Source organism: Martes martes (genome assembly GCF_963455335.1).
Source record: "Martes martes genome assembly, chromosome: 10".
Classification (NCBI taxonomy): Eukaryota; Metazoa; Chordata; class Mammalia; order Carnivora; family Mustelidae; genus Martes; species Martes martes.
The window spans coordinates 102,854,611-102,874,348 of NC_137898.1; the positions used below are offsets into that span (position 1 = coordinate 102,854,611).

The following is a 19,738-nucleotide window of genomic DNA, read 5'->3' on the forward strand; positions in this document are numbered from 1 at the left end:
ACAATCCAGCTTTTATCAGAATGTGACTCAACCTGGAGCTTGGAGTTGGGGATTGGACTGTCAGAGCTCAGACACTAAAACCTACCTCATTGTATTCTGCTCCTATTTTTACCTTAACATTGAACTCAATTAATCTTAATTAAGAAAAAAAAAAGAAATTAAGACATTTTAATTGTATTTTGAAAAATAGAGTTAAAAACCACACATGATTTTAAATGACTTTTAAAAGAAAGAAATGCCACCAGGGTTGTGTTTTTCTTCCTCATAGAGTTCCTATAGAGTTCTCACAAGGCACTTGTAGAGAATGCACCAGGGTTGTGTTTTTCTTCCTCATAGACTTCCTATAGAGTTCTCACAAGGCACTTGTAGAGAATGCACACAATTTAAAAAAAAAATTTTTAAGGTTTTATTTATTTATCTGAGAGAGAGAAAGCAGGACTGGGAGAGAAGGGGCAGAGGGAAAAGCAGACTATCAGCTGAGTGGGGAGCCTGACTCAGGGCTCGATCCCAGGACCCTGGCATCATGACCTGAGCTGAAGCCAGACGCTCAACCAACTGAGCCACCCAGGTACCCTGCACACAGTTTTTTTTTAAAAAAAATTATTTTATTCATTTATTTGAAAGAGAGAGAGAGGGAAAGAGAGGGAGAGAGCATGAACAGGGGGAGGGGCAGAGGGAGAAGCAGACTCCCCGCTGAGCAGGGACCCTGATGTGGGACTCCATCCTAGGACCCTGGGATCATGACCTGAGCCCAAGGCAGACACTTAACTGACCGAGCCACCCAGATGCCCCAAGAATGCACACAATTTTTTAAGCAGATTTTTGCATAGCAAAGACAGAAATATTTTAGCATTTTCCTTACACATCTACTTTAAATAAATTTGAGAAAAAAATTATCATTGGCATTTTTTTTTTTTTTAAACAGACCACAGACACTGGTATACTCTAAAGTTCAGAAAGACAACTAGCTTTGGCGATTAAAAGCCTGGATCTGCTCAGACTCACCGCTTCCTGGCTGTGTGAGTCAGTCATCAGGTGGTTCAAGTAATCCAACCATCTATAAGTGGGGATAAGAACCACTTCATGAAGGGCACCCGGGTGGCTCAGTGGGTTAAGCCTCTGCCTTCAGCTCAGGTCATGATCTCAGGGTCCTGGGATCAAGCCCTGCATCGGGGTGGGGGAGTGGGGGAAGGAACTACTTCATGAAGTTGTGAGATTGGGAAGGTTTTACTGGGCATCTATGATTATATCATGAACAGGAAGCAGTCCGACATCCAAAGACTGAACCATGTATGCCTAGGAAACCAAACTAAAACATCTAAAACTATCATTTTCTCCCTTTAACTCTGAAGTTGATTTTTAAAAAGATTGATTTATTTTAGAGAGAGAGACTGAGCAGAGGGAGGAGCAGAATCCTCAAGCCTACTGCCCACAGAGCTTGATACCATGACCCTGGGATCATGCCCTGGGCCAGAATCATGAGTCTGCCGCTTAGCTGACTGAGCCACCCAGGTGCCCCTGAAGTTAATTTGTTTTCACAGCCCTCATCTTTTTCCATCATTCCTCATCTTTTTATGGTGATTTGGAAAGCGGCCTGTCTTTGTTTACTTGCTTTTAGAGAAAGGATATTAATACTCGAGTGTATACCATGTGCCAGACTTTAATCTAGTCCCTGTACATATTTATAACAGTTAATTCTCCTAACAAGCCCATGAGGTAGGAGTGATTTCCCAGAAGAAGAGACTGAGGTTCAAGGTGACCTTGTAAATGGAAAAGCCCATTCCAAAATCTAGGTCTACCTGTAAAACCCTTATTCTTTTTACTTGTGATGCCAGGCTGCTCTTTAAACATACCGAAGAGGAAATTATCTTTTAAACAAAAATAAGTGGCCATTAATTTCATCCTTAACGAATCCTTTTTAAAATGCCATGAGAACCCTGGGGCTGACTGGAGACATGGCTGGGGGGCCCCAAACCAGAGGGGCAGACTGTTACCTCTGTGCAAGGCACCCGTTGTAACTTCAGCCCACTGAGCTTTCTCTTTGGTTATACAGACTTCCAGCTTCCTGGAGCCGGCTTCCATTTGGATTCCAACCTTCTGGCTCCTGACGTGGGTTTGTGGTTTTCAACTGCCTGTGGTTTAAACAGAAAGGACTAGAAGGCCTTGGAGTGGAATGGCCGAGGGAGCGCCGCTAACCATCCTGTAGTGGAGAACTTTCACCGGCAGGTGTCTCTGCAGGCAAGGGAGAGGGGCCTTCTCCCGCAGAACCCGCCTAAGAGGTGCAAGATGGATTTGCTAGTTTAACTGGGGAAAATTGTGGAAATGAAGCAAACAAAGGTAGGTCAGCTACCTCCGGAAGTCAATCCCAATTACATAAATTGTGCTTAGCCAACAGCTGGAGAGGCTGGTAGAAAACCTAAGCAAAGCCCATCTTAATGCAAGGAAGCAGCTGTGAAGGCAGAGAGTCTCTGTACTTACTGTCTTCAAAATAGGCAAGGCTGTGTGAAGGTGAGCACTTGAAACTGAGAGGCAATTCCCAAGGCAGCTGTGGCAGGGAAGATGGCTTTCCAGGCAGGAGAGATGAGAAGATGAAGGAATAAGCAGGAAAGAGGCAGTTCCGTAGCTTTAGAGTCAGGGAAATAAAGAATTTCCGCTTACCTTCTGTGAAATGTTGTGAATTCCCAGCATTTTAGGTACGCTTCTATATAAGGGAGAAAAAGATTCAAATAGGCCAAAATTTTTTTTTAGGCCAAAATTTTAATTAACATTTTTCAGTTAGGAGAAAGAAGCACATAATAAGAAAAAAAAATGTATTGCTATAAGTATTAAGGAGTTGACCACAGAGTACCTAAGGGTACCTTTCCTTAAGGAGCATATCCTTTTGTGGAAAAAGTCCTGAATGAATTTTTTTTTCTGTACTCAGTGTATTTTCCCATATAAAACCAAAGGCGTATCTCCCTGAGGAAAAACATTGATCCTAAAAGCTGATTTAGTCACATCTAAGAGTGCAGGAAACCTTTAAAAAAAATCACAGGGGCATCAGGGTGGCTCAGTGGGTTAAAGCCTCTGCCTTCGGCTTGGGTTGTGATCTCGGGGTTCTGGGATCGAGCCCCATGTCGGGCTCTCTGCTTTGCGGGGAGCCTGCTTCCTCCTCTTCTCTCTGCCTGCTTGTGATCTCTGTCTGTCAAATAAATAAATAAATAAATCTTTAAAAAAATGAATTAATGTATTGCCTCCTACTGCTTATATTCTTTTCTGGGCAAAACTTAGGTCCTCAGAGGTTTGGCGTCATTTCTAGAAGTGTCTAAGGGCCTATGGTATCCATCAAGAATGCCTTGGTGTGTCCTTTTCAAATTCTAGAAAGAAGCATAATGACATTACATAGGAAAATGTCTCATTTTCATCTCTGAATCTATTTCTTTTGCCTTTCCCCCCCCCCCCCCTTATCTTTTGCTCTTTTAGAAAAGAGTGAGTTGGTTACCGAGCTGATTGGGAGCTGGGTGGTGGTTAGCTCTCTGCCTCTATACTGGATGTCAGGGGCTCTGAGAACTCAGCCCCTGGGCCTCTCCTCTGAGTCTGCAGCTGGGTGGGAACACACCTACCCACCTGCTTTCTAAAGGCAGCCGAAGTACACCCTCAACAGTGAGTCTCATCATGACGCGACCTATAAGTGAAGCCGTCCTAGGTACTTCAGCCCTATCTCGAGTCTGCTGTTCGTTGATATGCATTGGTGCTGGCTCTGTCCTGCTCTCAAGAATTCCCGAAGTCCTCTTCTTCCATGGGTCTAAACTGAGGTCCATCACCCTAAGCTTCTAGAGAAACTGTTTTTTCCCCTACTAGCTCTTTCCTTGACACGGTTTATAACCCAGGCCCGGAAGATCTCAGGCTCGAGAGGCATGCCGCTTGGGTTTGAATTCTAGTTCTACCACTTTCTAGTTCTATGACCATGGCCAATTCCCTTAATCCTGCGGTGCCTCATTTTCCCTACCTGCAAAATGGGGATAAAATATAATCTGTCTCACATGGTTGTTGTGGATTAAGTGAGTTCACGTATGTAAACTGCTTAGTGTAGTGTCTGACACATTGTTATTTTTGACTGTGAGTTCCTCCCTAAACCTACCTCAGGCTTAGCACTCAAGAAATCCTTATAAAATGCATACATCTAAACTGTGTTCCTTGTTCCCTCAATGATTTTCGCTGCGCAATGCCCTCCACAATTTTCTGTGTTCTTCTCACCAAAGAGGGCACTTCAGGGAGCTTTCCAGCAAATCTTTGTCCAAGTCTCCGCAGGACACACCATCTACTGGCCTCAATCCATATGGGCAGGGAGCATACATGATCTAACGCACAATACACCATTCCAGTCATTATCAGGGGACAAGCATGATCTGCCTTTCCTCTTGGAAGTGAGAGCCATGCTCCCTTTCCTAGTTTCTCCTCAGAGGCTTCTTGTGTTTGACACCCTCCAGAGAGTGCCGGAAGTTGGGGTAATTGATGTGCCACTGACATCTATGAGTAGAGGAGAGGCTATAAAGACACTGGTGAGAATGGTTTTGGTGCTACTCTATTTTCCCCTTGCCTTCTCAGCTAGCTAAGGTTTCTGTTGAGACGCCCTCTCCAGGGAGAAGGTAAAACTGTGACTCTGGGGCCCAGCGCTGAAGTTAATGCAGAGGCAGGTGAGTGAGGTCATGAAGTGGTAAGTGAGGCTGGCCACACCCCCTCATTTATCTGGGATTGAATGAGCTCAGCCAAGGAAAGGGTTTAACCAGCACAAGGAGCTGAGGACCATTTCGTCCTTATCCTTCTGTGCTAATCAAGGAACCAATTATTGTTAATTGTGTTGGCAATTAATGCAAGACAACTGTGGGATGACCTCTCCGTCCCATCCTAGCGCCTGCCATTGCTCATAGTCAGATGGGGAACCCGAGGGCTAGTAAACAGCTTTTGGTACAAGTGAGTAAACACCTGCTCTCCTCACACATTCATGGTGCCCTGGCTGTCAGTTTTGGATATTGACCTGCAACGACCTGACGACAGGGTTCTGCCACATAGAGAGACATATACAAGTGGGTAGATGAGCACTGGACTGAAGGAATACATCTTAACCTTGGAAGTGTTCACAGTCTTCTCTCTCCCCGCCCCCCAGCCTGCCAAAGACCATCCTGCTACTGACAGGCCGGTTGCCTATCCCTATCCCACCCCCTCCTAATGTAGTTAGGTTAATCTAGTTAATAAAAGCGGTGGGACGCAGTAGAAGGGAAACCCGGGAGCTAGTGGGGCCCCGGAGGATGTGGAATGCCAGATAGCAGAGGAAGGGAGAAAAAAGAATGTGAGATTTAATTGTTGGAATTATAAATTTGACCGCCTTTAATGTCTTCAGAGAGTCCCTGTAAGGAGGGAATTGTCATTTTAGTATTTATTTAGTTTGCCTAACAGATCGGTTTTGTCCTTAACCATGACGCGGCTCCCTGGACAACACGCACCACTGCTTCATCAGGGTTATACAAGTGACAGAAATAGGACGCGGGCACTGTGACAGTCGTCTCGCTATAGAGTTGTTCCGAGACGGGGTGGGAGGAAAATGACGTAGCCTCTCCGGCCCTCACCCACCCAATGACTGGAATGCATGTTTGGGCTGGTTTCTCCACCCTTGAACACGCAAATCCCAGTTTCCCTAGGCCCCCTGTTTTCGGTGACAGTCAGATGAGTTGTACCCGGTGAGTTGGGCTGTGTTAGGAGAAGGAATTTAACTGAAGAATTCCCCTGCCTCGCTACCCGCTCGGTTACAGTTTCTCGTAGCTATTCCTGCCTTTGTGGCCTCAAGGGCTAAAGTGGGACAAGGCCGGTATTTTTGGTGATGAGGAAATATTTTGTTTTAAGGGAGGCCCGGGTGACTGCTGAACTGGGACGGAGGTCACAGCAGGGGTCACATTAGCCATTCTCGGGGCGATGCGGGGGCCGGCCTGGGGCCTGGCGTCCGGCACGCCCGCCTCGGGAGCGCGGCGGCGGCTGGGGACTGGCGGGCGGGCTTGCGGTGTCCACCGTCTCATCCCCAGAGGGGGGCACCCGGGAGCCACCGCCAGAGCAGCGGGGCCCACGCGGGAAGGTCGAGCTTGCCGGTGAGGTCACGGTTGCCATGGCTGCGGGCAGTGACGCGCGTCGGCACGTGACGCGCGGTTGCCAAGGCGCCGGGCCCCGGCGGCGCGGGCGCCCCGCCTCCCGGAGTGACGTCCGCCAGGCCCCCCCTCTTTTTCCCGCCCCCCTGCCCCCTCCCCCCCGCCGGCTCCCCGCGGCCCGGGAGGTTTCACTGCACAACAAGATGGCGGCGGCGGCGGCGAGCGGAGCTGGCGGGGCTGCCGGGGCCGGAGCGGGGGGAGCCGGGCCGGCGGGCCGCCTGCTGCCTCCGCCCGCGCCGGGGCCCCCGGCCGCCCCCGCTGCCGTGCCCCCGGCGGCTGGCCCGCCGCGTCCCCCAGCCCCGGCCTCCCGCGGGCCGGTGCCTGCCCGCATCGGCTACTACGAGATCGACCGCACCATTGGCAAGGGCAACTTCGCTGTGGTCAAGCGGGCCACGCACCTCGTCACCAAGGCCAAGGTAGTGGCGCGGCGGGAGCGGGCGGCTGCGGGGCTGCGCCGCCCGGGACCGTCCGTCCGAGTGCGGCGAGGCAGGAGGGACCCGCGACAGCGAGGCTGAGGGGTCGGCGCGGCGAGCGCGGCTCGGGATAGTGGAGAGCGTTGGGGATCGGGGACACGGACGGGGAGGGGGCTGTCGGAGGGGAGTGAGGAGGGGGCGAGCCGGAGGCAGGGGACTCCGGGGAGCTGGGAGAGGGGAAACTCCGCGGCCGAGGGGGTCAGGGGGGCCCCCGGAGCGCGGAGACCTGGGGGACCGAGGAGCCGGCGATGGGGAGGGGGTGCTCAGCCGGGGCTCTGCGGAGGGTAGCGGAGGGGTGACTGGAAGAAGAGGTTTGGAACTCTGACGGAGCCGGAGACTGGAAGCCAAGAGGACTCTGGAACCAGCAATTAGGAAATCCTAAGGGAATGAGGGCAGGGGCATAGGAAATGTGGCCAGCAGGATGGGGAAGACAAGGGTAAACTGGCAGCCTGGGGGAGTTAGGAGGGGAACAAGGACGCCTGGGGCATGTACGAGGGGTGTGTGGTGGGTGCAGGGTACCGGGAGATGTGAGGGACCTGGTACCTTATGACAGATGCCAATCAGCGTTTGATCGTCTAAGACTGATGGATGGTAGGAATGGGAGCCCGAGGACAGACGAGATTGTTGGAGGCGGCGATGAAGAAAATGGGAAAATAAGGAGGAAGAAAATTACTTTGCTTTTCCGCAGTAAGGGGCTTAGGGAGAAGAGGCCCAGGGCGCCCCAGGTTCATGGTGGCACTAAGATAGTCAGGGGTTAAACGATTTGGGCGAGCTGGGTTACTGGTTATTTTTAGTTGTTGGAGGGTCTGGAATCATGGGCTTTCTAGAGCGCAGGGTGGGCTCTCAGCGGTGGGGGGAAAAGCCTGGGTGACCGAGGAGGTGGATGAGGAACACAGACACTGGAGGATTACACTCGTTGGGCCCTTCGGTTCTCAAGGGATTTGTGGAGCTGTAATAGTGAAATTGACCAAGGTCAATTAGGAAGCCATATAAGTACACATATATGATTTTACATATAAAATTAATTTTTGAGGAAATGTGGGTAGCCTTCTACATTGAAAGTACTGGAATCAAAGTCATCAGGAGGAATCTTTTGGTTTTGAGAGGACCCACAAAGCCCATTTCTACTCCAGATTTCTTGCTTTGCTCAATCTCTCACTTGAATGAATACTTTCAGTGTAGTCATTCATTGTTTCTAAAACTGCAGTTTGTGTTTTCCTTCAACCTGATGAAGAACCCTTATAGCTGCTGCCGCTTCCTACCAAAGCCACATCAATTCCTCACCTCCTCAGCCTAGCCCTTATCATTGCTGACCTTGTTTGTGCTTTTATGGCAATTGCTTGTTTTCAGAAGCCAGTAACTTGTCTGGGCCTTCTCTCCTGCTCACTCACAAGCTGGAGTTCCCTTTTCCCTCCTTTCTGTCAAAGCCTACAAGGGGCCCTTTTTACCAGGGTGGCAGGTTAGGTGGTTGTGGAAAATTGATCGGTCAGTTTCACTTCCTCTGGGGGGCCCCCTTCAGCCTTTCTGTCAGTTTTTATCAGAGGGCCTCAAGTCTGCAGGTCTGAGCTGAATGAGATACCAAAGTCCAGGGTTCTCTGATGTCACCCTCGGACCCTGAGGGGAACTAGATTGAGTGAAGACTTTGGTGCCTCTCTGCCCACCCCACCCCTGCTCCCAGGTGTTTACAGTTCTGTGTACTGTTCCCTAACCTAAAGTTATGTTTATAAACAACCCTCGTTGTTCGAGAGCTTTGTTCCTTGTTTCAGTATTTCCTTTTTTTTTTTTTTTTTTTTAACCTCCCCCTCTCTTCTAAGTAATCACATTGAGCTCCTGTGATTATTTTGCTCTGACCTCTGGGGGATGGACGCCATGAACTTAATTGGCTTCCTGGTTTATGGTATCTACGATTGAATAATTTTGTGTCTTGCAGCCCTTGGATACAACAGAATATTGATAAAAAATTCTGTGACAGACAGGGTCGTATGTTTTTGTAAATGTAATTGCAAACAGTTGATTCTTGGCTTTATATATAAAAGAGACATTTTTATCTTCCATAGTCAGCAAAGCCAGTGGCTAATTATGGCTGATCTGCTTGCTTTCTAATTTTCGTGTGTGTGTGTGTGTGTGTGTGTGTGTGTGTGTGTGTTTCTTGGTTTTTCTCTGAGGCCTTGGTGTCCTTTAGGACTGCAGCATTTCAAACATTAGCTTGTTTATAAACGGGTGTCACTGTTTATGTTGGTTTTTATCTTTGATCATTTGTGGTGTGCAGTTATGTAATTCGTATGTATGGAAATATTTGAAATCCTGAATGAGACTGAACGAGATGGCTTGGACAATGAGTTGCATGTGTGCGAGGACCACAGCAGCACTCATTTGTGTTTCTGTAGCAGTGTGCAATTTCCTAGTTACAGTTACAAGCACCCTATCTTTTGCTGCTTAAATTACTCTGACGACATGAGTGAAGCTTGATTCCCAAGGAGTTGTCATGTGCTCGGGGTGAACGATGAGCATATTTTGGCCTGCTCCCTGGTTATCTGAATCCACTTTGGAAGGGATTCTTAAATGCTGACAGCTTAGATGTGCCTAACAGCTGTTGACATACAGTGTGATGGCCTATTAAGGCCACGATGTGGTTATATAATGGCGAGGAAGGTGCCTAGCTAGGTACTAGTAGACGCAGAAGCTGCTGTTTCAGTTGCTTACGGAGATAGATTTTTCTCCCCATGCACTGCAGCCTTTATTTTACTTCTGCATTCAGGTCACTTGGAACCAAAGAGAGTTATTTTTTTTTCCCCCGTCTCTTTCCAGAATCTATAATTTTTCGTTTCATCTTTTAGAGGTCTGTGATTGTTTTCTTTCTCCTTTTGCCCCTGTAAGGCACTGAATGGTCAGGGCTTTTCTTAAAATCATGTCTAACCATCGGACTCAGGTAATTCAGAAGATACTTGTATTGGTCGAAGGAGGGTAGGTAATCGGTGCTTTCTGAACATCAGGGAAGTATTTATGATCACCTTTTCTTACACACACCATCCATTCCAAGGACCAAGAGGCTAAAGTAAACTTCATGTATTGACTAAACTACTGCCCTCTGTCCTACAATAAGTGGTGAAACTGGCTTTTTCCCAAATTCTGTTAACTCTGAAACCTCCTGGAGTAGGACCCTGGGCTGAAGAGAATCAGTAGAGAAGAGGAGAGAGTTTCCCGTTAGGTTGTTGGTGACTTCTGCAGCACGGCGTTCGTGGGCTCAGGCTTGATACTGGCGGCTCTGCGGTGCCTGGGGCATCATTGCGGAACAGGTCCCGGGAGAGGAGGGTCATCTGTGACACACTTTGGTCAGCAGCTCACCCTGGCTGTCTTTGTCCTACCTTGTCCTACCTTCTTTGATTTCCTTTTTTTTTTTTTTGAGAAATCTTGATCTGAGATTCTCTGGCTCTGTTCTTTTGGTGGGGCACTGTCAAGTATTCTGCCTTCAGATTGCTTACAGTCTGTTGCCTGTGCCTAATTATACCTTTACTGATTGGGTGAATGCGAACAAAGAGTAGATTTTTGTTGTGTGCTTTTTAAAAATGTGTATCTGACTGTACAAGTTGTAGACCAAATAATTATAAGGTGTTAATTCAACACATATGTATCACTTGCTTGCTACTGGCTTGTGGTAAGAGCTTGAGCTTTGAATTAGGCTGCCTGGGTTTGAATCCTCTTCTGCCTAGGAGCTGAGTGATCTTGGGTCAGTTATTAACCTTCTCTGTGCTCGGATGTGGTCATCTGTAAAATGAGATGACAGTAGTACTTCCCTCACAAGTTTGGGTGTCAGGAAGATTAAGTAAGATAGTCTATGGGAAGGTCCTATACCAGTGCCTGGCACCTAGTAGGCATGTGGTAAATGTCAGCAGCAGCTTCTGTAGTAAGAAAGGTGATTAGGACAGAGCTCCCCTCTTTTTGCTTTTCATCTGCTTGGAACAGTCCGTGAATGCATATGCCATTTCTTCTGTGCAGTTGGATGTCATCTTCATGATATGCTTTCAGTGTAAAGAAATGAGTTAGCTGTTATTTCAGATGCCACTTTGAGATATTTCGGTTGAACTCCCGTGGACTATGGAGTAATTTCATGAAACTGGCATTTTAAAACATAATTTTCCATTAGTTCAACATTTTTTTAAAGTAAGCTCTATGCTCAACATGAGTTTGAACTCACAGCCTCTAGATCAAGAGTTGCACGCTCTGCTGACTGAGCCAGCCAGGTGCTCCTAAACTTTTTTTTTTCTTTTTTAAAGCAATTATAAGACTTGTCTAATGAAAACTGTGACTAGCACTGGCTTTTGCTTTGGGCCATCCCGCATTTTTTGTGTGTTTGTGTAACTACTCTTTGTTACATTGGTGATGGAACATAGTTGATTTGCATGCACTCCCCCCCCCATCCCCAGAGATTCACTTAAATCTGGTGGAGAATATGAAGAAATATTCCTACAAACTTAAGAATACATTTGCATTTGGGTGCACAGTGTGCTAGTTTGAAGGCCAAGGTCAGGATTCTTAACTTTAGATATTATATACAGAAAACATTTTGCCCTGTGACCCCATTCCAAATGTGGACCAGCCATGACATATGGGTGTGTTGCGTGGTTTAGTGCAAACTCATTTCCATGAAGAGAAAGACTCCGAGCGGGCAAGGGGCAGTATTTTCACTTCTAAGTAAGAGTTTAATGGAGCAGAGTAGATGATGCTTATGCTCATGAGAAGGCCGAAAGCAAGATTCATTGTAAATAGAGAAGAGAATTGTATCAAGAAGAAAATGAAAGGAAGATTACACTAGATACATTTGAGGAAGATAGTTCCATCTTTAGATAATCTAAAATGACTCTTGAAAGACTGCTGACTTCATTTTGATACAGTTGTGATGGGGTTACTAACTTTGTTGAGATTTTGTGAAGAGCTAAGATTGATTTGGACTGGTTTCTCCAGAGTCAAAATACCAGTATTCCACTTTCAACATCAAAGCTGTTTATTTTAACATTCTGACTTTGGTGCCAGCTCCCTAGAAAGTCATAGATCTGGCTCAAGCCAGAGGTGCCCAGACTAGTTATTTCTGTGCCAGAAGTGCTGTTTTCATTTTCCAAGCATCAATCTGGCGAATGTTTTCTAGTTCACGGCATAAAAGAGAACAAAATGGATGCTTTGAAGAGAAAAAGAAGTGCTCTCTACTCACCAGAACCTCTATAATTCTAAAAGGCATCAGAAATACTTTTGTACAGGGATAGAACCTCTGCCTTACCCATCTGTTCCTTCAGCATGTGTTTACTGAATCCAGATTTTGGGTCAGGTTCTATCTTGGGCTCTTGAATTTACCAATAACAAGAGAGACAAAAAGCTCTTGACTTCTTGGAGTTTACTTTCGAATGCAAAGAGACAGACAAGAAAGATATAAACATATAACTTCATACAGTGGTAGATACCATGAAGAAAATAAATGGGCCAGAGAGTGCTGGGGAAGGGTGCTGCTTCACATAGAGTTGTCAGGGAATATCTTTCTTTTTTAATTTTTTTTTAAATTTTTTTATTTTAATAAACATATAATGTATTTTTATCCCCAGGGGTACAGGTCTGTGAATCGTCAGGTTTACACATTTCACAGCACTCATCATAGCCCATACCCTCCCCAATGTCCATTTCCCCACCACCCTCTCCCGTCCCCCCTCCCCCCCGCAACCCTCAGTCTGTTTCTTGAGATTGAGTCTTTTATGGTTTGTCTCCCTCCCAATCCCATCTTTTCATTTTTTCTTTTCCTACCTCCCCCCAACCCCCCCTGCCTTGCATCTCCACTTCCTCATATCAAAGAGATCATATGATAGTTGTCTTTCTCCGATTGACTTATTTCACTAAGCATGATACCCTCTAGTTCCATCCACGTCATCGCAAATGGCAAGATTTCATGTCTTTTGATGGCTGCATAGTATTCCATTGTGTATATACACCACATCTTCTTTATCCATTCATCTGTTGATGGACATCTAGGCTCTTTCCACAGTTTGGCTATTGTGGACATTGCTGCTATAAACATTCGGGTGCACGTGCCCCTTCGGAGCACCACGTTTGTATCTTTAGGATATATACCCAGTAGTGCAATTGCTGGGTCATAGGGTAGCTCTATTTTCAGTTTTTTGAGGAACCGCCACACTGTTTTCCAGAGTGGTTGCACCAGCTTGCATTCCCACCAGCAGTGTAGGAGGGTTCCTGTCAGGGAATATCTTGATGAGATATATGTATATAGATATTTTATAGATGTGGCTATTTTATTTCATTATTTTTTTTAGAGGGGGCAGGGCAGAGGGAGAGAGAGAATCTTAAGCCAGCCATGTCAGCATAGAGCCTGATGCAGGGCTTGGTCTCACAACATTGAGATCATGACCTGAGCCAAAATCAAGAGGTGGTGCCCTGTAAGGTGACGATATTTGAGCTGACACCTGAATGATAAGAAAAAGCCAGCCTGGGAAGACTTGGAAGATAGAATTTTCAATGCAGAAGGAGTGGCAAGTACAATGGTTTTGGGATAGAAATGAACTTGGTTTATCCAAAGATTAGACCCAAGGTCATGGTGCCTAGAGCTTGGTGAACAAGGAAAGGATGGTAAGAGGTAAGGTTAGAAAGTTAGGGGCCAGATCATATAGGTCTCATAGGCCATTTGATGGAATTGAGTATGAAATGGGATTGGCATCAGAGGATATCACAGCAGAGCTCTGGTATCATCTGGTTTATGTTTTTGAAAATTCATGCTGGTTATTTTATGGTTAAGGGTAAAAATGCTTTTTCTAATGCCTTTCTTCAGATAGAGGAGGTGTTCAATTTTAACAACTTACATTCTTTCACATCTGTAAGAGAATGACATACATTTTCCACATAAATTAAACATGATCAGCCAATAATATTTGCTGATTTGGAGGGGCACAAAAAAGATCTTAGACATGTTCTATTCTACCTCTGTCTTTTCCAGAGTCTAGAAAGATGGATTTCATGGAATTTACAATCTTAGGCTTTTAGGGGCTTATTAAAGTAGTTTGGACCAATTATCCATTAGATTTTTGTCTCTTTGGTATCAACTCCCCTTCCCCAGCAGATACCACCCCCCCCCCCCTTTAGCAGTTTGCCTAGAATCCTACAGTTAGTTAATGGCGGAGTTGGAATTAGAATCCAGGGATCCCTATTCCTAGTTAACTCTACTTTGACTCCTCCAGTCAGAGAAAACATTGTACTTGCCATCATGATCTTTTATTAAAGAAACAAGATGTACCTACTAATTGAACTTTAAGAGATTTAGCATTTCTAGTAAAACGAATTCCAAAAGTCAGATGCCAGGATAAGAGGAAAAATTTCCAAGTAGAGAGGAAGAGTCAATGTACCAACAGTGTATTTCACCTGTCCTTTTGGCATTATTTCACTCTGTCACTTCTGTCACTTCTAAGCAGTCCTCCATGGGTCCTTTGCTTGGCCTTTAAATCCTGCTCAAACATCCCTTCTTGCCACCTTGACCTGACTGAGGCATCAAAAAAGCCTTTCACGGGGTGGCAGGGTGGCACAGTCAGTTAAGCACCTGACTCTTGGTTTTGGCTCCAGTTGTGATCTCATGGTTGGGAGATCGAGCCCCGTGTCCCACTCCATGCTCAGTGAGGGGTCTGCTTGAGATTCTTTCTCCCTTTCCCTTTGCCCTTCGCTGACGCTCGCTCTCTCTCTCTCTCTCTCAAAAATAAATAAGTCTGTAAGAAAAAAAGTGTTTCAAAATACTAAGGAAGTAAAAAAAGGAAAGCAATGAACACAGAAAAGGCAATGACCATAAACACAGTCTGCCTTATATAGTTTTCTTTCACCACTATATCTAGCTTACTCCCAGGGAATATGAGTAATTATACTTTTGCTCTGTTGGGCTGGTCTGGTCTCGCCTGTCTTTGAAGGACCTTTCTGAGATGGACTCCTTACCGGATCCCTAACAATTTCTAGGGCATGGTGCCATCTTTTAATTCATTAAGAAAACTGCTCAAGAAGATACATACCCTCTGACACAGGTGAGGGCCAAGAGAACCAGTTATCTAGGGCTCCTCTTACGTGGTTCTACTTTCTGGCTTAAGAGTTAGACCCAGGGGTGCCTGGCTGGCTCAGTTGGCAGAACATGCAACTCTTGATCTTGGGGTTGTGAGTTCAAGCCCCATGTTGGGTGTAGGGATTACTAAGAGCTACTATGCCTGTTCCCTAAGTAAGTGAAGGACCTCACTCATCAGGTGAGTCCCTGCCTCCTTCAAACAGTGAGTAGGTTGGTCCCTTTTGGCCTAATAGTATAGTTACACTGTCTCGTAGATGATTGATAACATTCAGAGAATGAAAATGATGTACATTCTTAGGGATATTTGTCCTAATGTAATAAATAATTGTTAAATAAGTGGCCTAGGCAATGTCTTTGAGAAGCCTCAACAGCCTTGGATGAATTAGCTTGAAAAGGCTTGTTTTGGATCTGTTCAGAATAAAATTCCTTCAGCTACTTACCTGTTGGATGAGCCATGGTGAAGTTCTGTTTAGGAATATATTTATTTAGGACGTGTGCGATCCACTGAAGACAAGAAGTCTCTGGCTGCTACTTATGTCATGTCAGAGTTTAGTGAGAAAGGTAGGAATCAGATTATGAATACTCAGCCTCATTTCCTAGAAACTGAAAAGGAAGGAGTGATACACCCTGGGCCTGTTCAAGCTCGTCTGTGTGGGCTGCGCTCACTCAGTTGGATACTTTTGGCTAGTTGTCTTAGACTATATTTAGGTTTTGATTAGGAAGTTCTGAGAATTTTCAAATTTCTGTCTAGTTTCAGCTCTAGTACGCACATGCTTACCAGCAGTGTGCTTTCCTTCCCTTTGCTCCCTTCTGAAGAACTGAATGTCAAGATTCAGGTTAGCTGATCACATTTCTTTAAGACTGAGATTTTTTGCGGAAGAAATTTTTCATTCCATCCATCCATCCATCCATCCACCTATCCATCCATCCAGTAAACTTTTGAAAATTATTTATCAAAAGCCAGGAATGGATGCTATCTGGCACAAAATTCAAGAAGTACAAATTTGTATATAATGAAGTAAAGTCTGCCTGCTACCCCGGTACTCAGCCACACAGTTTTTTTTTAGTCTTGTTTCAGAAATATTTATTAAGCTCTCGTCTGGATCAGTCTAAATGCTAGAGGGTGCTTGGGACATGCTTGAAGTTTCTAGAAATAAAGTTAAAAAAAAGGCAGAAAATAATGTAGCTTTTAATGCTCCTTAGGAGGCACAGCGTGATAATTTAATGGAAGCTCCATGAAGGCAGGGATTTTAATCTGTTGTCTGCTGCTGTAGTCTCAGTGCCTGCTACAATGTCTGTAAATACTCATTTAGTGAATGGATATCAGGATTTTAAAAAAAGGGAGCTAAGTTTCTTTTTATACCCTTAATATATCTTAGAATTTTATGATTGAAATTTTCTATCTCCAGTTAAGACATTAAAGAAAAGTAATTTTCTGTTTTTGTTTTTGTTTTTGTTTTCCTCAACAAATCTCTGGGTAAGGAGATTCCACAAGCTTTCTGGGCAAGTAGTTTATTTCTGGCATATCTCAAACTTTCATTACTAGGAAGTTCTCTCCATCTAGAGTTAATCCCACCATTGAAATTCTAGTCCCTTTATTTTTTATTTTTTTAAAAGATTTTGTTTATTCTTTTGACAGACAGAGACCACAAGTAGGTAGAGAGGCAGGCAGAGAGAGAGGAAGGGAAGCAGGCTCCCTGCCGAGCAGAGAGCTGGATGTGGGGCTCGATCCCAGGACCCTGGGATCATGACCTGAGCCAAAGGCAGAGGCTTTAACCCGCTGAGCCACCCAGGCACCCCTAGTCCCTTACTTTAAAGGGAAGGTTCTTGGGTATCCAGGCTCCCCGGAGGTTATTTCCTTGTGGGTAGGTTGTTTCCTTGAGAAGCCCCCAGTGCTGTATTCAGCGTGGTCAGCCAACCCCAGGCTTTGCCTCTTCTGCCCTGGAGCTTCTCTTCCTTTGCAGACTCACCACCAGTCTGTCTTGGGCTGCTAGCACTTCCTGAAATAACTTTAAACTCCATGTTGAGTTACCTCTAGTTCTTTTCTTTATACAAAGTGATCTGATTTAAAAACAAAATGACTTTGGGTCACTGGCCCTTAACTTAAAGGGTTACTTTTTTTTTTTTTTAAATGATTTTATTTATTTATTTGACAGAGATTACAAGTAGGCAGAGAGGCAGGCTGAGGGGTACAGGGGGAAGCAGGCTCCCCGCTGAGCAGAGAGCCCGATGTGGGGCTTGATCCCAGGACCCTGAGATCATGACCTGAGCTGATGGCATAGGCTTAACCCACCAAGCCACCCAGGCACCCTAAAGGGTTACTTTTTTTTTTTTTTTTAAAGATTTTATTTATTTATTTGACAGGCAGAGATCTCAAGTAGGCAGAGAGGTGGGCAGAGAGAGAGAGAGAGAGGAAGGGAAGCAGGCTCCCTGCTGAGCAGAGACCCTGATTCGGGGCTCGATCCGAGGACCCTGGGATCATGACCCGAGCTGAAGGCAGAGGCTTTAACCCACTGAGCCACCCAGGCGCCCCACCCTAAAGGGTTACTTTTAATGGTCCTTACCATTAATGGATTAATTCAACTCGTATTTGTTGTGTCATCTGTATGGAAAAAAAATAGCAACTGTTGGTCCTAGAGGACAAGAAGATAAATTTTATTCTCTTCAGGGTAGACTCTAGGTGAAGTTAAAGGAGCAGTTGAATGCTTACAGCTTGAGCCTGATGGAGGAGGAAGAGAAGAGGTAGACAGCATAAACTCTTAGTCCAGCCCGATAGCTGATTATTACTGGACTTTCTTCTACCCCTTTGCCCTGTTTTTGTTTTTGTTTTCTGATTATAAAAGTAATTTTTGCTCATGGAAGAAATTTGGGGAAAACTCAGGAAATTTTAATGAAGTAAAGGGGAAAAAACCTAATCCTCATGACCCTAATCTTTTCACCTAGAGGCAACTCTTATGAATATTACAAAATACATTATTGGGATCATATTATTATACTATTTCATTTCTTTCCTCTTCTATCATTATAAGCATCTTCCCATCATTAGAAACTCTTTGTAAAAATAGATTTTAATGGGTGTATAGCCTTCCATTGTGTGATGACTGTCATTTTTTGAAACTTTTTTCAGAGCTGAAGATTCCTCCCAGTTTTTTACTCTCAAGTTCTCTGTGATGCCCATTTTTGTACACGTGAAGCCTTTGATGCATTTCTGATTTTTTGCTCAGGACAGATTGTTGGAAGTGAAATTACTGGGTCAGAGGGTACACATGTTTTTAAGACACTTGATACCAGTCTTGCCACGTTGCTTTCCAGAAAGGTTGTGCCAGGGTTAGGCTCCTTTATCTTGTATCCCCTCCGCCTTTCAAGGCCCTGCTGTGCCTCTGAGCCTAGGGTGTCAGCTGTAGGACAGGTCAAAAGGGACTTAGAGCAGCTGCCTGTACATTCCTTCCCTGAGCTCAACCTGGATGAGGAAGAACAGAGTGAGTGTGACTCTTACCTTTCAGTCGCTGGTGAATCATCGTCCCCCCCCTCCCCGCCCCCCCCACCCCCGCCCCGACCTTTCCCAACCAGATGCGAACCTGCATTGGAGACCCTTACCTGAACCCTGGCTTTTAAAATAATTATTCTTTGGTGAACCTGAGTGAGAATTTCAGAGATTAACGAAGGTTGTAATTTACTACTCCCTCTTTTTAAAGGTAAAAAGATGGTAAAGGGAAATTGTAAGGGAGATAATTTTGTGAATAAATATGGTGATGCAGCAGCCTTATTGTGTTGGGATTTGCTTATGTCCTCTATGTGTTAAGAGGTTTAAAGGCTAATTGGGCCATATGGGATATTGTTCTTAGAATGTTTTTGGGTTATTACTGCTGTATTTTGGGCATCCAGCGATATACTACTTTATCTGCAGTAGAATACCTCTTAGGCAATAAGTTTGGATTATGACTTGCTTGGTTAATTGGGGCAAAAAACAAATGAAGTAGGGAAATCAGAAATAATGATGCATGCATATTTTTAGTATTTTAATTTAAAATATACATAGGCATTCACTAATCTTTTTAAACGTGTTTATTATGGAAATTTCAAACGTAAACAAAAGTTGAGAGAGTAGTATAATGAACCCCCATGGACTCAGCACCCAGCCCATGCTGTTACCACCTCATGGCCAGTCTTCCATCTGTACCCCTTCCGGATTCTTCTCTCTAGTTTATTTCAAAGCAACTTATAGAATCCTATCATTTTATCTATAAATATTTTGGCATGTATCTCCAAATGAGGATTTTTTTTTTTAAAGATTTTATTTATTTATTCGACAAAGATCACAAGTAGGCAGAGAGGCAGGCAGAGAGAGAATGGAGGAAGCAGGCTCCCTGCAGAGCAGAGACCCGATGCGGGGCTCGATCCCAGGACCCCAGGATCATGACCTGAGCCGAAAGCAGAGGCTTTAACCCACTGAGCCACCCAGGTGCCCCTCCAAATGAGGATTCTTTTTCAAAAAACATGACACCAGGACCATCATCCTACCTAAAACAACAGTAATTCCTTCTTGTCATTAAATCAGTGTTAAAATGTCATATATGTATTTTTTCTTTTTTTTTTTTCACCACTTACACGTTTGAATCAGGATCTAATTAAAGTCTGTACATTATAATTGATTGATAGCCCTTAAGGTTTTTTTTTTGGTTGCTGTTGTTATTTTTAATTTGTTTTACCCTATAGGTTTCTCCTCCTTCTCTTTTCTTTGCAATTTGTTTAAAGAACACACAGGCTAATCTTTTGATGTAGGGCCAAGGCCTTTCTTTGTGTCTTGATGTCTTGATTGGAGCTCCTTCATCTTGTTTGCATTAAACATACCCATAGTTTATCGTCTATGATTTCCAGTTTGTTTGGCTTTCTTTAAAAAGCAGAGCATGAATGGAAAGGCATTTGTGAAGCAGTGTGAGTACAGAATCCCTCTTGAGTTTTATGATTCCCTCCCCCCCAGTCTTTTACATCTGTCTCGT

The 19,738-nt window shown here is 44.9% G+C and overlaps 1 protein-coding gene across 9 annotated transcripts in view; it reads left to right on the forward strand.

Moving 5' to 3' along the window:
• Positions 1-6,319: 6,319 nt before the first annotated feature.
• The window catches only part of SIK3 (SIK family kinase 3), a gene marked incomplete at its 5' end in the record, with an annotated part of 246,167 nt that continues 232,748 nt past the window's right edge, over positions 6,320-19,738 (forward strand). For all 9 annotated transcript variants that reach the window (XM_080817464.1, XM_080817469.1, XM_080817468.1 and 6 more), the window contains one exon: positions 6,320-6,592. In XM_080817464.1, coding sequence (XP_080673590.1) covers positions 6,320-6,592 — 273 coding nt within the window. The remainder of the gene's footprint in view (positions 6,593-19,738) is intronic.